The sequence below is a fragment of the Nomascus leucogenys genome, chromosome 9, assembly GCF_006542625.1.
Source record: "Nomascus leucogenys isolate Asia chromosome 9, Asia_NLE_v1, whole genome shotgun sequence".
Lineage (NCBI taxonomy): Eukaryota > Metazoa > Chordata > Mammalia > Primates > Hylobatidae > Nomascus > Nomascus leucogenys.
The window spans coordinates 36,462,240-36,481,441 of NC_044389.1; the positions used below are offsets into that span (position 1 = coordinate 36,462,240).

A 19,202-nucleotide genomic window follows, 5' to 3' on the forward strand; every position below is an offset into this window, starting at 1 on the left:
CCAGCTTTGTTCTTTTTGCTTAGGATTGTCTTGGTTATATGGGCTCTTTGGTTCTATATGAAACTTAAAGTAGTTTTTTCTAGTTCTGTGAAGAAAGTCAATAGTAGCATGATGGGAGTAGCATTGAATTTATAAATTACTTTGCACAGTATGGCCATTTTCACTATATTGATTCTTCGTATCCATGAGCATGGAATTTTTTTCTCTTTGTTTGTGTCCTCTCTTATTTCCTTGAGCAGTGGTTAGTAGTTCTCCTTGAAGAGATCCCTCACGTCCCTTGGAAGTTGTATTCCTAGCTATTTTATTTTCTCTGTAGCAGTTGTGAATGGGAGTTCATTCATGTTTTGGCTCTCTGCTTGTCTGTTATTGATGTATAGGAATGCTTGTGATTTTTGCCGTTGATTTTGTATCCTGAGACTTTGCTGAAGTTACTTATCAGCTTAAGGAGTTTTGGGGTTGAAACGATGGGGTTTTCTAAGTATACAATCACGTCATCTGCAAACAGAGACAGTTTGACTTCCTCTCTTCCTGTTTGAATACGCTTTATTTCTTTCTCTTGCCTGATTGCCATGGCCAGAACTTCCAATACTGTGTTGAATAGGAGTGGTGGGAGAGTGCATCCTTGTCTCATGCCAGTTTTCAAAGAGAAGCATTACCCTATTTTTGATGGCTGCAAAATCTATTGTGATATCAGCCACTATTTTATTCCACATATTGGTGGTTGGTATCTTCTTATAGTTGTCAATTTTGTTAGATAGAGGTTTATCATTTTGTAGTTTTTTTTCCTGCAATAATTTTCTGTATTTTTGTATTTTCAGATTTATTGATTTCTGCTCTTTATTTTTTCCCATCCTTCTGCTTGATTGGGTTTATTTTGTTCTTTTCTTGATGGAGAAATTTTATTTTCTACTTTATAATTCACTACTGTTTATTTTGTTATTCAAATTGTTCCAGATTTGGCTAATAGAAGCTCTTACTTTGGTTCCAGTGTCCCTTTGACATAGCCCATTTTTGTTGTTGTTTCTGAGCACTTTCATACCTTTTGGAGCCACAAGATGCTCTCCTGCCCCATCCCAGAATCAACCATTTCTTCATGGAATCATGATTTCTTTTACTGGGTAATGGTATTAGAAACCAAGATCTGAGTGCTAGGTGTGCTGTCACTCCTGTGGAGTTGTTGCTTCTAGACCCTCTCAACTGATGGAGCTGGGTAAATATATGTGTGTGTACACTAACTTGTGTATCAACACGTATCTGTAAATATCTTTAAATGTACCTATCTGTATCTATGTTGAAGTAATCGTAAGTTCATATTGGTGTCTCTGACTCTAATCCATTACCACGTGGATTATTCTAGCCTCCTCCTCTTGCTTATCTGTAAACTCCCATTACATGAATGAGAAACTGGACGTTCACCATTCGACATCCATTTACTTACTTTTACATTTCTGTATACATGTAAAAGAGTGTCAGAATTGTTGACTCATATCCTGTGGAAAACAGTTTTATCAACCAGAGAATAGTGCTTATGTACAGTTTCTTTTGCCTTCAGTCTTGCAGACGCCATTCATTTTTTGTTTTTTTTTGTTTTTTTTGAGAGAGAGTCTCCTTCTGTCGCCCTGGCTGAAATGCAGTGGCATGATCTCGGCTCACTGCAACTTCTGACTCCAAGGTTCAAGCAATTCTCCTGCCTCAGCCTCCTGAGTAGCTGGGATTACAGGCAGCAGCCACCATGCTCATCTAATTTTTTGTATTTTTAGTAGAAATGGGGCTTCATCATGTTAGCCATGCTGGTCTTAAAGTCCTGACCTCAAGTTATCCGCCTGCCTCAGCATTCCAAAGTGCTGGGATTATAAGTGTGAGCCACCATGCCCAGCTGATTCATTCCTTTTTTTTTTTTTTAGAGATGGAATTTTGCCCTTATCACCCAGGCTGGAGTGCAATGGCACAATCTTGGTGCACTGCACTCTCCGCCTCCTGAGTTCAAGTGATTCTCCTGTCTCCGCCTCCCAAGTAGCTGGGATTATAGGCACGCACCACTGTGCCCAGATAATTTTTGTATTTTTAGCAGAGACGGGGTTTCACCATGTTGGCCATGCTCATCTCGAACCCCTGACCTCAGGTGATCCACCCACCTCGGCCTCCCAAAGTGCTGGGATTACAGGCATGAACCACCACACCTGGCCTTCGATTCATTTCCGATCTTCCTTAGGTCATCACCTTTTCCCCCCATCCACTTCAGTGAGGTTGTTTGTACATACACATCGAATGTTGCGTATGTAATGCATGTGATTTCCATGACTAGGTCATAAAAGGCTATATGGCTCTGCTTGGCATGCTGGATTTCTCTCTCCTTCTCTCTCTCTCTCTTCCTGTCTTTCTTATTCTCTCCAGTTGCCCTTGGAACCCAGACAATATACTATGAAGAAGCCCAAAGTAGCCATTATGGAGAGAAAGACTCCCAGCCTGCAGTCAAGACCAGGTGTCAAATATGTGTAAACAAGCTGTCAGATGATTCCAGGGCTCAGACTTCATGGAAGAAGCCGTCCCGTCTGTGCTGTGCTGAATTCCTGACTTACTGAATCCATGAACATAACAAATGGTTGTTTTATGCAACCAAGTTAAGAAGTTATATTATGCAGACATAGTAAATGAAACAACGAATTCCCAACTTAAATACTTGCTGTTACTTATTTCTGTTGTCAGGTATTTTAATATTTTTTAACTTTACAAGACTTTTTGTTTTAGTTTGTTTATATACACACGTCACTTCCTTTGCTCTTTTTTAAAGAAATGTATTTTAAAATATTGTATAATATAAACATAAAATTGTCCACTTTATTTCTGAGTATACAGTTCAGTAGCAGTAAGTACATTCACATTGTTGTGAGGCTATCACCACCAGGAATCCATAGAACTTCTTTCATTTTTCAAAACTGAAACACTGTACCCATTAAATAGTATCTCTTTTTCCATCAGCCCTGGCAACCACCATTCTACTTTTTTCTGTCTATGAATTTCAGACAAAATTTGTCTGTGACTGGCTTATTTCACTTAGCATAATGTCTTCAAGGTTCATCCATGTTGCAGTATGTATCAGAATTTCATTCTAAGACTGGGTAATATTTCATTGTATGTGTATACCACTTTTTATCTATTAATCTGTTGGTGGGCACTTGGGTTGTTTTCACTTTTTGGCTATTGTGAGTAATGCTGCTATGAATATTAGTGTGAAAGTATCTGTTTGAGTTCCTGCTTTCAATTTTAAGTTTTTAAGGATCCACTGTACACTTTTCATAGTGACTGTCATTCTACATTCACACCAGCAGTGCATGCACAAAGGTTCCGTTTTTTTCTACATCAACAGTTGTTATCTTTTGTTTTTATAAATAATAGTCATCCTAATGGGTGTGATGTAGTATCTCATTGTAGTTTTGATTTGTTTTACATCACTGTTATGAGGAAAATTTAAAATAATATTTAAAAATCACTACTTACTGATAATGACTAATATCCAAAAAACTGGTTTTTTTTTAAATGCTACTTTGAGAGTTTCTTTTTCACTTGTTACAAGAGGATTTGTAATTGATTATTAAAGCATTTTATGATGTTTGCTTTAAAATTTCTTGTTAAATAATTTTAAAATCTAATTCATCTCGTTTATGTTTATTGATCATTATTTCTTACTTTTTTGTTTTTTTTTTGGTTTGTTTTGGTTTTGGTATGATGAGTTGTTTTGATTGTATTCCTGAGATTTGGTTACTTACGTTAGGGAATTCTTAGACTGCTTAAATCTTTTGTTACAGCACATAGTTGCCCTATTTTGGTTTAATGTGTAGGTTCTTTCCTGCATTATTTATTTATTTATTTGTTTATTTTTTGAGACAGAGTCTTGCTCTGTCGCTCAGGCTGGCGGGCAGTGGTGTGATCTTAGCTCACTGCAACCGCCGCCTCCTGGGTTCAAGTGATTCTCATGCTTCAGCCTCCCGACTAGTTGGGATTACAGGCATGTGCCACTACCCCTGGCTAATTTTGTATTTTTAGTAAAGATGGGGTTTCGCCATGTTGGCCAGGCTGATCTTGGACTCCTGGCCTCAAGTGATCCACCCGCTTTGGCCTCCCAAAGTGCTGGGATTACAGGCATGACCCACCACGCCCAGCCCCTCTTTCCTAGTTTTATGAGTTTTATTTTCAATGATAGTTAAGTGTTCAGAGTAATAGCAGTGGTATTTTGTTCTACTTCATTTTCTAATGCTGTTAGGATTCTAGCTCAATTCCTGTTGGTGCTGTCTGGGGTGGGTAGAAGATGCCTTTTGATGTCCTTTTCACCTGTGTGGGGTTCTGGTTAGAAGCTGCTGGGCCTGGGTTTCCTTATATCACTGGGTGGAGAACAGGGGTTTGCTGGCCTCTCTTACGCTGCTCTTGCCTCAGATTAGACTGTCTGCTGGTGCCCTGGTTGTAAAGTGGGGACTGGGATGGCCTGGGGTGTCAATACTATCAGTGGATCAAAATGTTGCCTTGGGCTGTGAAGGTCAGGGGTTTCACTACTCTGCAGCTTCATGCGGGTCATACCGCCTGCCATCTATGATTGTAGAAGTGAGACTGGCTTGGTATGAGCTCCTTTACTGCTACAGTCCCATAGCACAGCCCAGGGCTTTGTTGCTTTGTCAATGCAGGTAGTAAGGAGTGCTCCATAGCCGAGAGTGCTGAATGGGGCTTGAGTTTCCTCATTAGGTCTTTGTTGGGTTTACCTTGTTCAGCGAATGCATTTCCACCCAGCCTCCACCCTGTCTTTCACCTATTGGTGGTTCCAGGTTATACTAGTAACCAGTCCAGGGGTGTATGGGAGACAGACGGAAAACCTAAGACTTGTCTGTTCCTGGTCTTGAGCTTCCTAGCTAGTCTACCTTTTTTTCTTCCAGCTTCCAGAGTCCTGTTGTTGATTGATGGATAATTTCCAGGGAAGTTAGTTGTATTTAGAGGGAGAAGCAGGGAAATGCCATCTCTTCCTGAAGGGTGAGGGTTAAGAGAATATGGATATATTCTTTTAAATTTTCTCATTATAGATAAATGTTCATATACATATATACTGTGTATGTATATATACACACATGCTTGTGTCGTATCTCTATATATCTGTTATATCTATATTCCATGTGTGTATGTGTAAATATGTGATCGTCTAGCTGCCCTAGGTCACCAATTTTTAGCCCAAAGATAGAAGAATCTTAAGTACTTACTTATTTTAGTCATAGATCTTTGATTCTAATCTTAATGACTTTGAGTTTTCTGAAAACTATTTCTGATTAAATTACTGCAGAATTTTTTAAAAGCCTGCTTGATTCTCTTATTATTCTTTTAATTGACAAATATCTTTATATAATTTTCTTCTAGTTCAGGCCCATGAAGTTCATCAGAAAATTCTGGCAACTGACGTTAGTTCCAAAAATACACCTGACTCGAAAAAAAAGTCAAGTAGAAACACAAATGATCATCACAGTAAAGCTGATGAAGAATTTTACTTATCTGTTGGCTCACCTTCTGTTCTTTTGGATGCAAAAACATCTGCATCGCAAAATGTTATTCCATCTGGTGCCCAAAAGAGAGAGACTTACACTTTCGAAAATTCAGTAAATATTCTGCCTTCAAGTACAGAGGTTTCAGTTAAAACCAAAAAAAGGTAACATTTTATTTAAATAATGTTAACGCACTTTTACTTTTTGTATTAAAAAATGGTAATTCAATCTTGTTATATTATTTTACAGTAAGGAAGGAGGAATATTAACATGTTATGAGAAAGTATACATTTGGCATATATTCAGTTTATAATAATTAAGGAAGGCCTTAAAGTGTACTTCAGAGAAGTTTAGGGGTTAACTTTTCTATAGTCTGGAAAAATGTGTTTTCTCTCTGATAGTATTTGATCGCTTCCTACGAGAAACAATTTGTATTTTCTCGATATTTTTTGTAATCGCAGGTGTAGATATGTATCAGGTCACTTCTAGGGTAGCAGAGCGTAAGTATTATTGAGGATGCTATGCTTTGTGGACAGCTGGTTTCTCTTTCTTGACCTTACCTTTGGCCTTTAGGAAACAAAGTGGATTATTCAAGGTCTTTTGCATTTGGAGATCTCTGTAATGAGTGTAATTTCTATCTAGAGTATTGTATGATTACTGGAGCCAAGGAGTTAAGTATATTCTAAGACTTTGATATTCAAAGTTTGGTCTGTCACAGTGCTCTAAGATTGCCCTGAGAACCATTGCCTAGCTATACATTTCATTGATGTGTACTTTAACCATTATTTTCTCTTTCATGTTTTTCTGTTGATAAATACAAAAGTTAATTTTCCTGAGCAGTTTATCTTATGTATTTGGAATGCACAAATCAGCATTTATGTCTTAAATAAATGCCTAGTACAGAATTTTAAATTGGTCTGTATTGTCTCTGCAAAGGAGTTCAGGAAGACTCATAACTGAAGAAACGTTATGGGAGCATTCAGCTTACCGTCCTTTTAACCTTTTAGGTTAAACTTTGATGATAAAGTTGTGTTAAAGAAAATAGAAATAGATAATAAAGTATCAGATGAAGAGGATAAAACATCAGAAGGACAAGAAAGAAAACCATCAGGATCATCTCAGAATAGAATACGAGACTCAGAATGTGAAATTCAGCGACAAGCTAAAAAAAGTTTTTCAGCATTGTTTTTAGAAACAGTAAAACGAAAAAGTGAATCCAGGTGAGTTACTGAGAAACTGCCCTTTGAGACGTTTTTCTTTTATAGTCTATGAACCATATATAAGGATTCCTAATGCTGTTTAACTTAGAAATAAGTAATTTAATTAACAAAAATTTTAATTGAAATTTTTTCTGACCTGTAAGGAGAGATGGTTTTTTACCAGTCAGTGAGTCACTCCCAAAGCCATTTTTTAGTAAATACTAAATGAGACTTGAAAGAAAACAAGTTTATTCGGTTTTCATTGCCTTCTAGTTTGTCTGTGTGATATTAAAGACGGAAGTCAATGCAGTATTTATGTATGTATGTATGTATGTATGTATGTATTTATTTTGAGACAGGGTCTCTCTCTGTCATCCAGGCTGGAGTGCAGTGACACAATCTCGGCTCATTGCAACCTCTGTCTCCTGGGTTCAAGTGATTCTCCTGCTCAGCCTCCCGAGTAGCTGGGATCACAGGCACCTGTCACCACGCCTGTCTAATATTTGTATTTTTAGTAGAGATGGGATATTCCCATGTTGGTCAGGCTGGTCTCGAACTCCTGACCTCAGGTGATCCATCTGCCTCGGCCTCCCAAAGTGCTGGGATTACAGGCATGAGCCACCGCACGCGGCCGACAATGCAGTATTTAGAAATCGTTATGTTAGGCTGCCCTTAATGTCACTATCCTAGGTATCAGAGTGCAAGTGAACATACTAGGAAGTTTTTATTGCTGGGCACGGTGGCTCACGTCTGTAATCCTAGCACTTTGATAGGCCGAGGCGGGCGGATCACTTGAGATCAGAGGTTCGAGACCAGCCTGACCAACATGGTGAAACCCCATCTCTACTAAAAATACAAAAATTAGTTGGGCTTGGTGGCACATGCCTGTAATCCCAGCTACTGGGGAGGCTGAGGTAAGAGAAACACTTGAACCCGGGAGGTAGAGGTTGCAGTGAGTCGAGACTGCGCCACTGCACTCTAGCCTGGGTGGCAGAGTGAGACTCCTGTCTCAAAAATAAAAAGGAAGTTTTTATAAAAACATGTTAAATGAATGAATGAAATTCCCCTTTTGTTCAGTCTCTGCTTCCTGTAGTTGATTATTTTTATGTATATATTTTAAACCTCATATGGATATTGTCACCACCATCTGAAACAAATGGGTTATACTTGTGGGCTAATTATATCATGTCTGAGAAATTAATTTTTAATGTTCTTTTGGATATTCTAGTGAGTAAAGTTAATTTTATGTTTGATTGTTGTAGTCAAATATTAACTATTCATTATTCCCAGTGCTTTCTAGCGTCATTGCTTCCACTTACGCTCTTCCTTTTGATTGTCTTTCTTGCATTTCCTTGTGACCAAATCTTATAAATCCTCCAAGATCCAGCCTAAGTGCTACAAAGCCTGTCATGGTTTTTCTAGCTAATTAGAAGCCATCTTTCCCTATTCTAAACTTTCATAGTGTCAAGATTGTTTCCTAAGGATATCATTTCTGTTTAACATCCATCATTGTAGTATTTGTATTGACTTTGTTCTTTATTAGTTTTTATAGAATTTTCTAATTATATAAGTTTGTGAAACTCTACCATTAGAGAGTATATTTTTTAGAGTATTTGCTATTTTACATTATAAGATTTGTCAGGAGTTTGCGATTAGAGGAATAGAGAAGGCATTTTCACTTCTGATTCTTTTTGTATGTTCTAATTAAAAGAGAAAAACATAATCTAATTTTTGCATTCTGTCTTTGTTTCTGTTATGGCGAAACATAGCTAACTAAGCCTTCTTATCCAAGTGAAAAAGCAGAAACAAGTGCGTATGCCAGCTTTGGAGTTTGGATGTTTACCTTGTTTTTTATTTTGTGTATCTCACTGCAATCTGTGGTGTGCTGAAAGCTATTAAAACAATCAGGGAAATGTAAAATTAGTCAGTCTATCAGATTACTGTCCTTGGAATAATTCCTCCCTTCTCTAGGAAACTTTCCTGACTAATTGGAGGAGGTACTGTGTAATCTCAATGCACTAGTTTAATTTATTCAGCACCTCATTAAATGCAGGAATCTCTTTGTATGTACTTAACATGTACATGCTTTTATGAAAATTTAAGAATTAATGTTGATGTTAGATTATAAGCCATAAGATTGTAGTTGAAATTGTCTGTCTTACTCTTTAGCCTTTTACAACACTGGGCATGGGAAATAATAATATTCATGATATAGGCTTTCTGCCTTTTAGTAAAATACATAAAGTTTGGGCTAGGACTATGGAGAAAGGTCTAGAGTTGGGAAACATTGTTTGACTTCATTATTTATAACATTCTATAGCATTGTATGCTTTGTGATAAGACTTGCCTTTTATTTTTCCTGTTTCTGTGGCACTAGATTTCTTTTGTGCTTATGCTGCCTTTCTAGATACACTCCATTTATTTCTATACCATGATTATAATATGAAAATATATATGAAATACCCAAACTTGGAATGCATTTTTACTAAGTTACTACACACTTAGCGGCTTAAAACAACATTTATTATTTTATAGTTCTGTAGGTCTACAATTTACAGTCCTATAGTAATATTAGTAATTTTTACATTCATTCAACCGTCTGTGTATTTGGTGTTGCTATGTATGAAGAACTGTGGGATGTAAAAAAAGACAGGAAGAAATTGTCCCCAATCTCTCTCTCTCTCTCTCTCTTTTTTTTTTTTTTTGTCTGAGATGGAGTTCTGCTCAGTCACCCAGGCTGGAGTGCAGTGCCACAGTCTGGGCCCACTGCAACCTCTGCCTCCTGGGTTCAAGTGATTCTTCCGCCTCAGCCTCCCAAGTAGCTGGGATTACAGGCCCGCCATCATGCCTGGCTAATTTTTGTATTTTTAGTAGAGACAGGGTTTTGCCATTTTGGCCAGGCTGGTCTTGAACTCCTGACCTCAAGTCATCCACCTGCCTCAGCCTCCCAAAGTGCTAGGATTACAGGCGTGAGCCACCACATCCGGCCTCCTCAACTTCTTATAATTTAGGTAGTAGTCCATTCAAATATTAGACTTGGAGTGTTCTCAGAAATAGTCTTGTTGACTTATTTTGAATGTGAAGAAATTCAGACCCCAAAAGTTATATATACAAATATATAATTTAATATAAGATTATATATAATAGTGGCATTCATTTTGGACTGTGAGTCAGTATATCTGGGTTATAATTATATCTCTCTGGGCTTCAGTTTTAGTATATATGATGGGTAGGTGGGATCAAATTTGTTGATGCCTAGATTTCTAGCCCTAAAGTTTTGTGATGTCATTACTATTATAAATGAGGGTGAACAGACATAGATATGTAAAAGGAGGGAAAGATTTGTAAGATTAAGGGAAAATTGAGGAGATACATAAACAGTTTAAAAGATACTTAGATTTTATTTCCTAGATTATTTTCTTTGCTAAACAAATATAAAGCTTTATTTTTTTGAACTGTTAAAAGTGTCACCCTGTTTCAGTCCCATTGTTAGGCATGCGGCAACTGCTCCACCTCATTCGTGTCCTCCCGCCGATATGAAGTTGGTAGAGGATGAATTTATAATTGATGAGTCAGATCAAAGTTTTGCAAGTAGATCTTGGATTACAATACCAAGAAAGGCAGGGCCTCTGAAACAACGCACAATATCCCCGGCTGAGAGCACTGCACTCCTTCAAGGTAGAAAGTCAAGAGAAAAGCATCATAATTTATTACCTAAGACTTTGGCAAATGACAAACATTCACATAAACCTCACCCAGTAGAGACATCTCAGCCCTCTGATAAAACAGTGCTGGATACAAGTTATGCTTTGACAGGTGAAACAGAAAATAATTACAGATCTACAAAATATGAAATGTATTCCAAGAATGCAGAAAAACCATCTAGAAGCAAAAGGGCTATAAAACAAAAACAGAGAAGAAAATTTATGGCTAAACCAGCTGAAGAACAGCTTGATGTGGGACAGTCTAAAGATGAAAACATACATACATCACATATTACCCAAGACGAATTTCAAAGAAATTCAGACAGAAATATGGAAGAGCGTGAAGAGATGGGAAATGATTGTGTTTCCAAAAAACAGATGCCACCTGTGGGTAAGTCTTTATATTAAATATAACTGTGATCATTATTCTACCCATCTGATGTTTTTTAATATCCTAACTTAGCTTTGGCAAGTAGGCAAAGTAAACCTACATCAACAAAGAGCCTGAAAAGCCTATAGGTTCTTTTCTAGAATCTTTTTATTTTATATATAATTTAATTCTAACTCATGTAGTTTTTGTTTATCTTGTGAGATGGCAGTATATATAGAGGGCAAAGTGAAAAGAAAAGGCTAGTAAACAAGTTAGTATCAGAACATGAATAAGACAGAATGATAAATTATTTAGAAAATAAAAATGTTAAAAAAAAATCCTAGGGTACTGTGGGACTATTTTTTATAGAGATAAAAATCCCTTCTTTTCCATCATTCACTCATTTATCTAACAGTTGTTGAATGCCATACACTGCATTAGGCACTGTAATCACAAAAATTACTAACCCATTATTTCTACTGTTAACAAGATCATTCTGGTCGGTTCTGTAGAACAATAGATAGTATACATACATGCATAGGATTAAAAGGGAGGGTAGAAAATTTTGATTTATCCATAATTTCTTAGGAAAAGACATGTGAAGAAGTATACTTGAAAGATGCTCTCTATAATTGTAAATATTAAACATTTTTTGAGTGCCTGCTATATTCTACACACTAATTTTTACATATATTCTGTATCTAGATTGGTTAGTGAATATAATGCTCTCATTAATTACCATACCAGTTTTATTAATTTTCTATTGCTGTCATATGACAAGTTACTACACACTTATTGGCTTAAAACAACAAACATTGATTATCTTACAGTTCTGTGGGTCAGCTGTCTCACTGGGATGAAATCAAGGTATTGGTGGGGTTTTCTTTCTTTCTAGTGGCTCTGGGAGAAAATCTGTTTCTTTGCCTTTTCCAGCCTCCTGAAACTACCTGTATTCCTTGACTCATGGTCCTCCTCCACCATCTGCAAAATTAGCAATACCAGCCTTCTCAAATGCCTCTTCTTCCACCATCTCATCTCTCTGACCACAGCTTTTAAAGGAAACATAATTAGATTGGGTCAACCTGGACGATCCAAGATAATGCCTCTATTTCAGAGTTTATAATTTAATCACACTTTAAATCTCCTCTTCTTAGGTTGAAAAAAATCATTATTTCAAAACAGGAAAGCAGTAATTGCCTACTTAGGACGTTGTAGGAAGGAACTGTCTATTTTTTTTCAGCTTTAGAAGATACTTATTTTTTTGGCTGAGGAGTGTATAAGAGTTATCAAGCCGTGTGAAAATTTGCATTCAATAGGAAGTTAGTGCTTACTTCAGCAGCACATACAATTGACAGAAAGAGAACATGTGACTTTTAAAAATAGAGATGAAAAGGCCACAGGATAAATTTAAGAAGTTCCTATAATTGATGGTTTTTTTTATAATCTTGTGGTTTTCTGAAAACTCTTTTAGTAGATTGTGAATTGGTTTTATGGTTTTCTTTATTTTAGGAAGCAAGAAAAGTAGCACTAGAAAAGATAAGGAAGGATCTAAAAAGAAGCGCTTTTCCAGTGAGTCCAAGAACAAACTTGTACCTGAAGAAGTGACTTCAACTGTCACGAGAAGTCGAAGAATTTCCAGGCGTCCATCTGATTGGTGGGTGGTAAAATCAGAGGAGAGTAAGTATTTTTACTTAAATTATGTTCGTTCATAGATAAAATCATTCTGTATGGGGCATTATGTTTGATTTTATATTTCTATATAGAGAATATCATGAGGACCAAGTTAAATTGGGTCATCAAAAGGAATATTAAATCAATTGAAAGATATTCCTTGAAGCGTTAATATATACGGTATTTTAGGTATAGGGATAATAGCCGTGGGAAAACAAAACCCCAAACCAGAAATCCCTGCTGTCTTGGAGCTTGCGTTCTAGTTGGGAAAGGCAATATAAATAACCCAGCTCTTTTAATGTCTTGGCTGTGAGGGATACAAAGATTGATAATATGAGGTTCTGCCACCAAGGAGTTTATAATCTAAAAGATCATAGTTTATTACACATAAAAATAAATTACTTGTGTTGGTGGTTCCCAAGACTACCCTCAGATTTGGTAATTTGCTAGGAGGACTGGGCATATAGTTGTACTCATGGCTGTGATTCATTACAGTGAAAGGATGCAGTGCAAATTCAGTAGAAAAAAAGTGCATGGGTTAAGTCTGGAGGAAATGAGCAGAAGCTTAAAGAGTCCTTTCCCAGTGGATTCCCACAGGCGCTGCTTAATTCCTCTAGCAATGAATTGTGACAAACAGGCAAAATGTCTATCAGGGAAGCTCACTAGAGACTTAGTGCCCAAGATCTTTATTGGGGGTGGTCACATAGGTACTCTCTATCTAGCAAGTACTACAATTCCAGACTCCCTGAAGGAAGGCAATATTTGCCTAAACCATATTTTTTATATAAGCAGTTTAGGCCCACAGCACCACGTTTGCCAATTAGGAAATGACGGGAACACTCCTGAAATTTAAGTTTACAGGGCTAACATTGAAAGCAGGCCCTTTTAAGGGTAGTATACTCAGACCCGCTTTGCTAACTTTTTTCTGCACAATATGAAACATTTATTGTTTTGGGAGAATTGTCACTTTTTTAAAGGAAGTGATCCTGAAAAGATTGGTGGATCATAAGGTAGCATTCACATGAACAAATACTATTGACTTTGGGGCATTTAGATTAATAAGTGAAAGATTAGTACAAGTATGACATTGTATATGTGAGGCCTTATTGCTATGAATTATTAAATCATTGAGATTCTTGATGGATAGCAGCAAGTATTTATTTTGTTGCAGCCTTTGGATTTTGGAGTGAGATCTGAGTTCAAAGTATCACTCTTCCACTTTGAGTAGATTACTTTGTTTAGTTTGTCATTCTGTAACATGATTACCTCATTGAGTTTTTATAAGGTTTAAATGCAGTTATCATAGTAGGTGGCATATGTTAGTATTGAAGTGTTAAGTAATACTGTTATTGCTTTGGGGAACTCACTTTTCTGCCCCAGGTTGCCTGAAATGCTAAAGTACTATGTGGCAGATGAGCACATAAACATGGGTAAATAAGTTCTTACAGAACTTGGATAAATGGCTAGATCTCTGAAACTATCAAAAAACACTTATTTAAGAGTCCTGAAATAGAAGTTGGATTTTTGATCAAGCTGGGAGTCGAAAAAGTGGAGGAATCCTTACATATCATATAGTCTAAACTCTCATCTGATGGAAGAAGAAACTGAAGTCTGAAGTTAAGAAGAACAACTTGACCTGCCCCCAGCCTGCCCATAGTACGTTGCCACTGACACTGTTGCCTTTCCATATATGTGAAGAAATGTATATGGAGCACTTGCCATGGGGCAGGAATGAGGTAAAGTAGGACCAGGACTAGGGTAAGACAATGAGACACTAGGGTGAAAAATTTCAGGCACTCAGTCACAGGATTGTATCAATTCGGGCTCTGTACTTGCACAGACCTGAAAATGAGTTACCTTCTTGAATTTTCCAGCTGAGGCTACTCTTGCTTCACCATAGTCCTGCCCCTGTCACTAGGCGTTGGGAATATACATAGATAAAATACCAATCAATTACTTGAGGTCAAGGAGTTGTCAGTCTGCTGGAGGAGAGAGGTAGAGATAAGTAAACAGTCTTATGTGTGATAGCAAGCCACCTAAGACTTGGAAATTAGGGAAAGCTTCCTGAAGGATGAACTAGGAGTTAGCTAAGTGATTGAGTGGAGTAAGGAGGAAGTTATGGAATGTTTTCAGTAGAAGTAGCTTGTGCAGAAATCTGGAGCAGAGAGCTTGATCTTTTCTTTCTTTAATTTAGTGTGCTTTAGAATTGTCTGGAGGGCCTATTAAGGCACAGGTTACTGGGCCCTGCTCTGTAAAGTCTTTGATTCACTGGGGTCTGAGGTGAGGGATGATAATTTACGTTTCAAATTCCCAGGTAATGCTGATCTTGCTGGTCTAGAGACTGCCTTTGGACAACCAGTGCTTTAGAGAAACTGTAGATGGTTCAGTACCCATGGCTTTTTTTGGTTCGTTTGTTTGGAGGGGGGTTTTGGGAATTGTGGTTTATGAAATAATTGATGGGAATTGTAGATGTAGATATGAATTGATGTTGAAAGTATTTGGACTTCATCCTGAAGCTATAGATAATAACTAAAATACTTTAATTAAGCAGGGTTGTAATGATCCAGTTTTTGTTTTCCAAAGGTGATTCTTGCAGCAGTGTAAGAAATGGATTGAAAAACAAGGCTAGGGAGGGGAGATTAGTAAAGAGACTATTTTAATAATCCAGATACGAAATGATGAAGGCTTCCACTAATGACAGGAGGGAGAGCTTGAAAGATTTGAAAGGCATTAATAAAGTAGAATTGATGGGATTTAGGGCGTGATTGTGGATAGGAGTAGTAGTCTTGCATGACTCAAATTTCTGATTTAGATATCTGGATAGAATAGGTAGTTGTATTTTTCATTAAGATAGGAAATAAAGCAAGAGAGGCAGATTTAGGGGAGAGCAGTAGATGGATATTATAGGTGTCAGCATATAGATAGTAATTAAAGCTCTGGGTAGATAAGTCCCTCAAAGAAAGTATATGGAGTGAACAGCTGAAGCTGTCACCTTGGGGAATATCAGATATTAAGGATGGCCAGAAGGGCAGTGGCAGAGCCAGAGAGTGTTTCTTGAAGCCTGTGACAGATTTGAAGGGCCTGTTTCATGTATCTATAAACTGAAGAGCTACATTGTTTAAAGAATTTAACTTGGAAATAAATGTAGCCTGAGATGTGTGTGTGTGTATGTGTATATGTTTATATGCAAATATAAGTGCTGTTGGTATTTCAGTGAGCCAAATCATCTGGACAAACATACTAACTTTAGGTTATCATTGAATCCTTCAGGTCCTGTTTATAGCAATTCTTCAATAAGAAATGAATTACCAGTGCATCACAACAGTAGGCAAAAATCTGCTAAGAAAACAAATCAGTCATCTAAGAATATTGGGAAAAAAACTATTCCACTTAAAAGGCAGAAGACAGCAACTAAAGGCAACCAAAGAGTACAGAAGTTGTTAAATGCTGAAGGTTCTGGAGGTACCATTGGTCATGATGAAATTTCCAGACGTTCACTGAGTGAGCCATTGGAAAGTGATGAGGCAGACTTGGCTAAGAAGAAAAATCTTGATTGTTCTAGGTAATGACTGTTATGTGTACAGTATAGTTACTTTTGTTGTTCAGCATTTAATAATTTGTGCTATTTCGTCATTTATAGACAGGCAGTAATTAGCATGAAGAGCTCTGCACTCTGACATACCTGGTATTAAATCCAGTCTCTACCATTAGCTGGGTGACACACAGGCAAAGTACTACTCTGCACTTGTTTCCTCATATTAAAATACGGAATAGTACATAGCACCTGGAATTATGACTGTTAAATTTAATAAGATATTATTGTCATCCAAGAGTTAAACTTTTTTTTTTTTTTTTTTTTTTTTTTAAAAGACTGTGTTCCTCTGTTGCCCAGGCTGGAGTGCAGTGGCATGATCATAGCCCACTGTAACCTCAAACTCCTGGGTCAGATAATCCTCCTGCCTTAGCTTCCTGAGTAGCTAAGACTACAGGTGTGGACCACCACACCTGGCTAATTTTTTAATTTGTTGTAGAAATGAGGTCTTGCTTTGTTGCCTAGGCCTGTCTTGAACTCCTGGTGTGAAGTGATTCTCCTGCCTTGGGCTCCCAAGGTAGAGATTCAAAAAACAAACAGACAAAAAACATGTATCATAAAATTTACTGTCTTAATCTTTTTTAAGTGTATCGTTCAAATCGTTTCCTTTTAAGTGAGATTAATGTGATTTCAATAGTTATGAATATAGCTTAGTACTTTTCTTCTTAGGATGATAATAGTTAACATTTTTTGAGTTCATACTATGTGCCAAATATTTGCTAGATGCTTTTAATGCATTCTTATTAGTTCCAACAACCTATTGAGGTAATACATATTTTGTGTTAGAAGCAGTAAGGTGCTGAGGATATACTGAAATAAATGACAGTGTGTCCTAAAATATATTAGCGTATATCGTTATAGTGCATAAAGAATTCCCATACACATTTTGTTTCACTTTTTCAGGCCATTCTCTGCTTTTCTCTCTCTTTTTTTATTGTGTTGCTGGAATTTGCTAGTATTTTGTTGAGGGGTTCTGATCTGTAGCTTGCTTTGCTTCTGTTGTCTTTGTTTTGGTATCAGGGTAATACTGGCTTTATACAATGAGTTGGGAAGTATTATCTCTCTATTTTTTGAAACGGTTTGTGAATAATTTGTCTTAATTCTTCTTTGGATGTTTGGTAAAAGCAGTGAAGCCACCTGTGCCTGAGCTTTTCTATATGGGTAGTTTGTTTTTGATTACTGATTCATGGTATTTTGAGACTGTTTCCTCTTGAATCAATTTTGATAATTTGTGTCTTTCTAGGAGTTTGTCCATTTCATCTAGGTTATTTAATTTGTTGGCATACAGTTGTTCCTAGTATTCTCTTGTAATCATTTTTATTTCTTTTGACTCTAATGGTAGGACCCAGGAGCATACTAGAACCTGAAGAATTATACAGTCACTGGGAAGAGTGTGTCTTGTCTGCATATATTTGGAGTAAACTAACTACCAAAGAGATGAGCTCAGTCCCTCTGAGGACCATGTTGCCCCTCAGTAGGCTGACTAGGGATATCAAAGAAGACGGTTTTAGTTGTTTATGGATTCTCCAGTAAACCATGATAGATTAACTGTAATATATATCGTAAGCCACTTAGAGATAAGGTCTCCTTATGTCCCTTTCACCACCTTCCTTGGCAGGTGTCTTCTCCATTTCTCTCATCAGAATTTTTCAAATTGGGACTCTTGGCAGGTCCTAGAAACCAGTTTGCTTCCTTAGCTAGTTGCAAGTCTCAGAACCTAAACAGGGTGATCTGATATTCATTATAGCCAATATTATATTGTCTTTGTACCCACCTGTGTATCGTTTCTGGAAGAAAATTTTATTTTGAAGAAGTATAAACACTCATACATTTATCATTTTTATAGATCTACAGGAAGCTCAAAGAATGAAGATGATATTATGACTGCACAGAATGTTCCCCTAAAGCCTCAGACCAGTGGATATACATGTAATATACCAACAGAGTCAAACTTGGATTCTGGAGAGCATAAGACTTCAGTTTTAGAGGAAAGGTATGCATGTATTGTAAGGATAATGGTTACATATATTAGTTACCCATTGCTGTATAACAGATTACCGAAGAACTTTGTTTTAATTTTGTTAAAGGCTTAAAAACACTTATTGTTTCATAGTTTCTATGGGTCAGCATTCTAGGAGGCTTAGCTAGCTAGTTCTGGCTCGGATATTCTCGGGACGTAGCAGTCAAGATATCTTCCTGGTTTTAGCCCTTTAAAGTCTTGCTTTGAACTGGAGAATCCACCTATAAAATGTCTCACATCGCTATTGGCTGGAGACCCCAGTTCCATTCTGGCTCTTTCCAGTAGACCTTAGTTTCTTAACCGTGTGGCCCTCTCAGCTGCTGAATATGGCAACTGGCTTCCCACAAAGCAAATGCTCCAAGAGAAGGTGTGACTATGATGGATATCACAGTGCCTTTTAATGACTTAGTCTTTGACATTGTACACTGTCATTTCTACTTTATTCTGTTCATTAGAAACAACTTATTAAGTCCACACTATATTCAGGGAGAGGTGGAATTAGGCTCCACCTCTTGAAAGGTGGTGTATTAAAGAATTTGGACATACAGTGTTAAAATGACCACATTTAGTGATCAAATTGAATTACCTACTCTTAATTATATCTGATGTCATATAACCTTTTAACAAATGAATAAAGGGTAAATTGTAGCAAATTCTCAGACGTTTAAGGGATGGCTAAAATTTCTTTACTCTTTGTGAGGTTATGACTAGGCTTATCCTGGGTTCATAATAGGTAGAAAGAGATCTAGGACTGAGAGAGGCTGAATCATCTATGACAATTTCTGCACCACATTTTGAATTCCATTGGTTTTTGGCTATTTTATTTTTTAAATTAAAATATGATGATTTCTTTTTTTTATAATTTGATTTTCACCACAGGATGTTATCATTTGAACTTACTAAGTCCATTACTCTGATCTGTAAGTCATAAATTCAGTACTTTTGATGCCCAGCCGTCTGTTAGGGGATGAAATTGTAGTCTTTTGTTTAATGCAGCAAGTACAGTCAGCCCTCCATATCTGTGGATTCTGCATCCACTGATTCAACCCCCATGGCTTGAAAATATTCAGAAAATAAAATATAAAACAATAAAAAGTAACAATATGACATTAAAAATAATACAAATAAAA

At 36.9% G+C, this 19,202-nt stretch overlaps 1 protein-coding gene across 7 annotated transcripts in view; it reads left to right on the plus strand.

The window, feature by feature from the left end:
• Positions 1-19,202, plus strand: part of CENPC (centromere protein C) — a 91,759-nt gene that overhangs the window by 21,242 nt on the left and 51,315 nt on the right. For 6 of the 7 annotated variants that reach the window (XR_004031712.1, XM_030818855.1, XM_003268421.4 and 3 more), the window contains exons 6-11: positions 5,395-5,680; positions 6,524-6,736; positions 10,197-10,810; positions 12,299-12,466; positions 15,731-16,022; positions 17,899-18,045. Coding sequence is in view for 6 of the 7 variants with exons in the window: in XM_030818855.1 (XP_030674715.1) it covers positions 5,395-5,680; positions 6,524-6,736; positions 10,197-10,810; positions 12,299-12,466; positions 15,731-16,022; positions 17,899-18,045 (1,720 nt within the window). In the remaining variant the exon portion in view is untranslated. Of the gene's footprint in view, positions 1-2,550; positions 2,707-5,394; positions 5,681-6,523; positions 6,737-10,196; positions 10,811-12,298; positions 12,467-15,730; positions 16,023-17,898; positions 18,046-19,202 lie in introns of those variants that run through there. The other variant, XM_030818859.1, reaches the window with a different exon arrangement.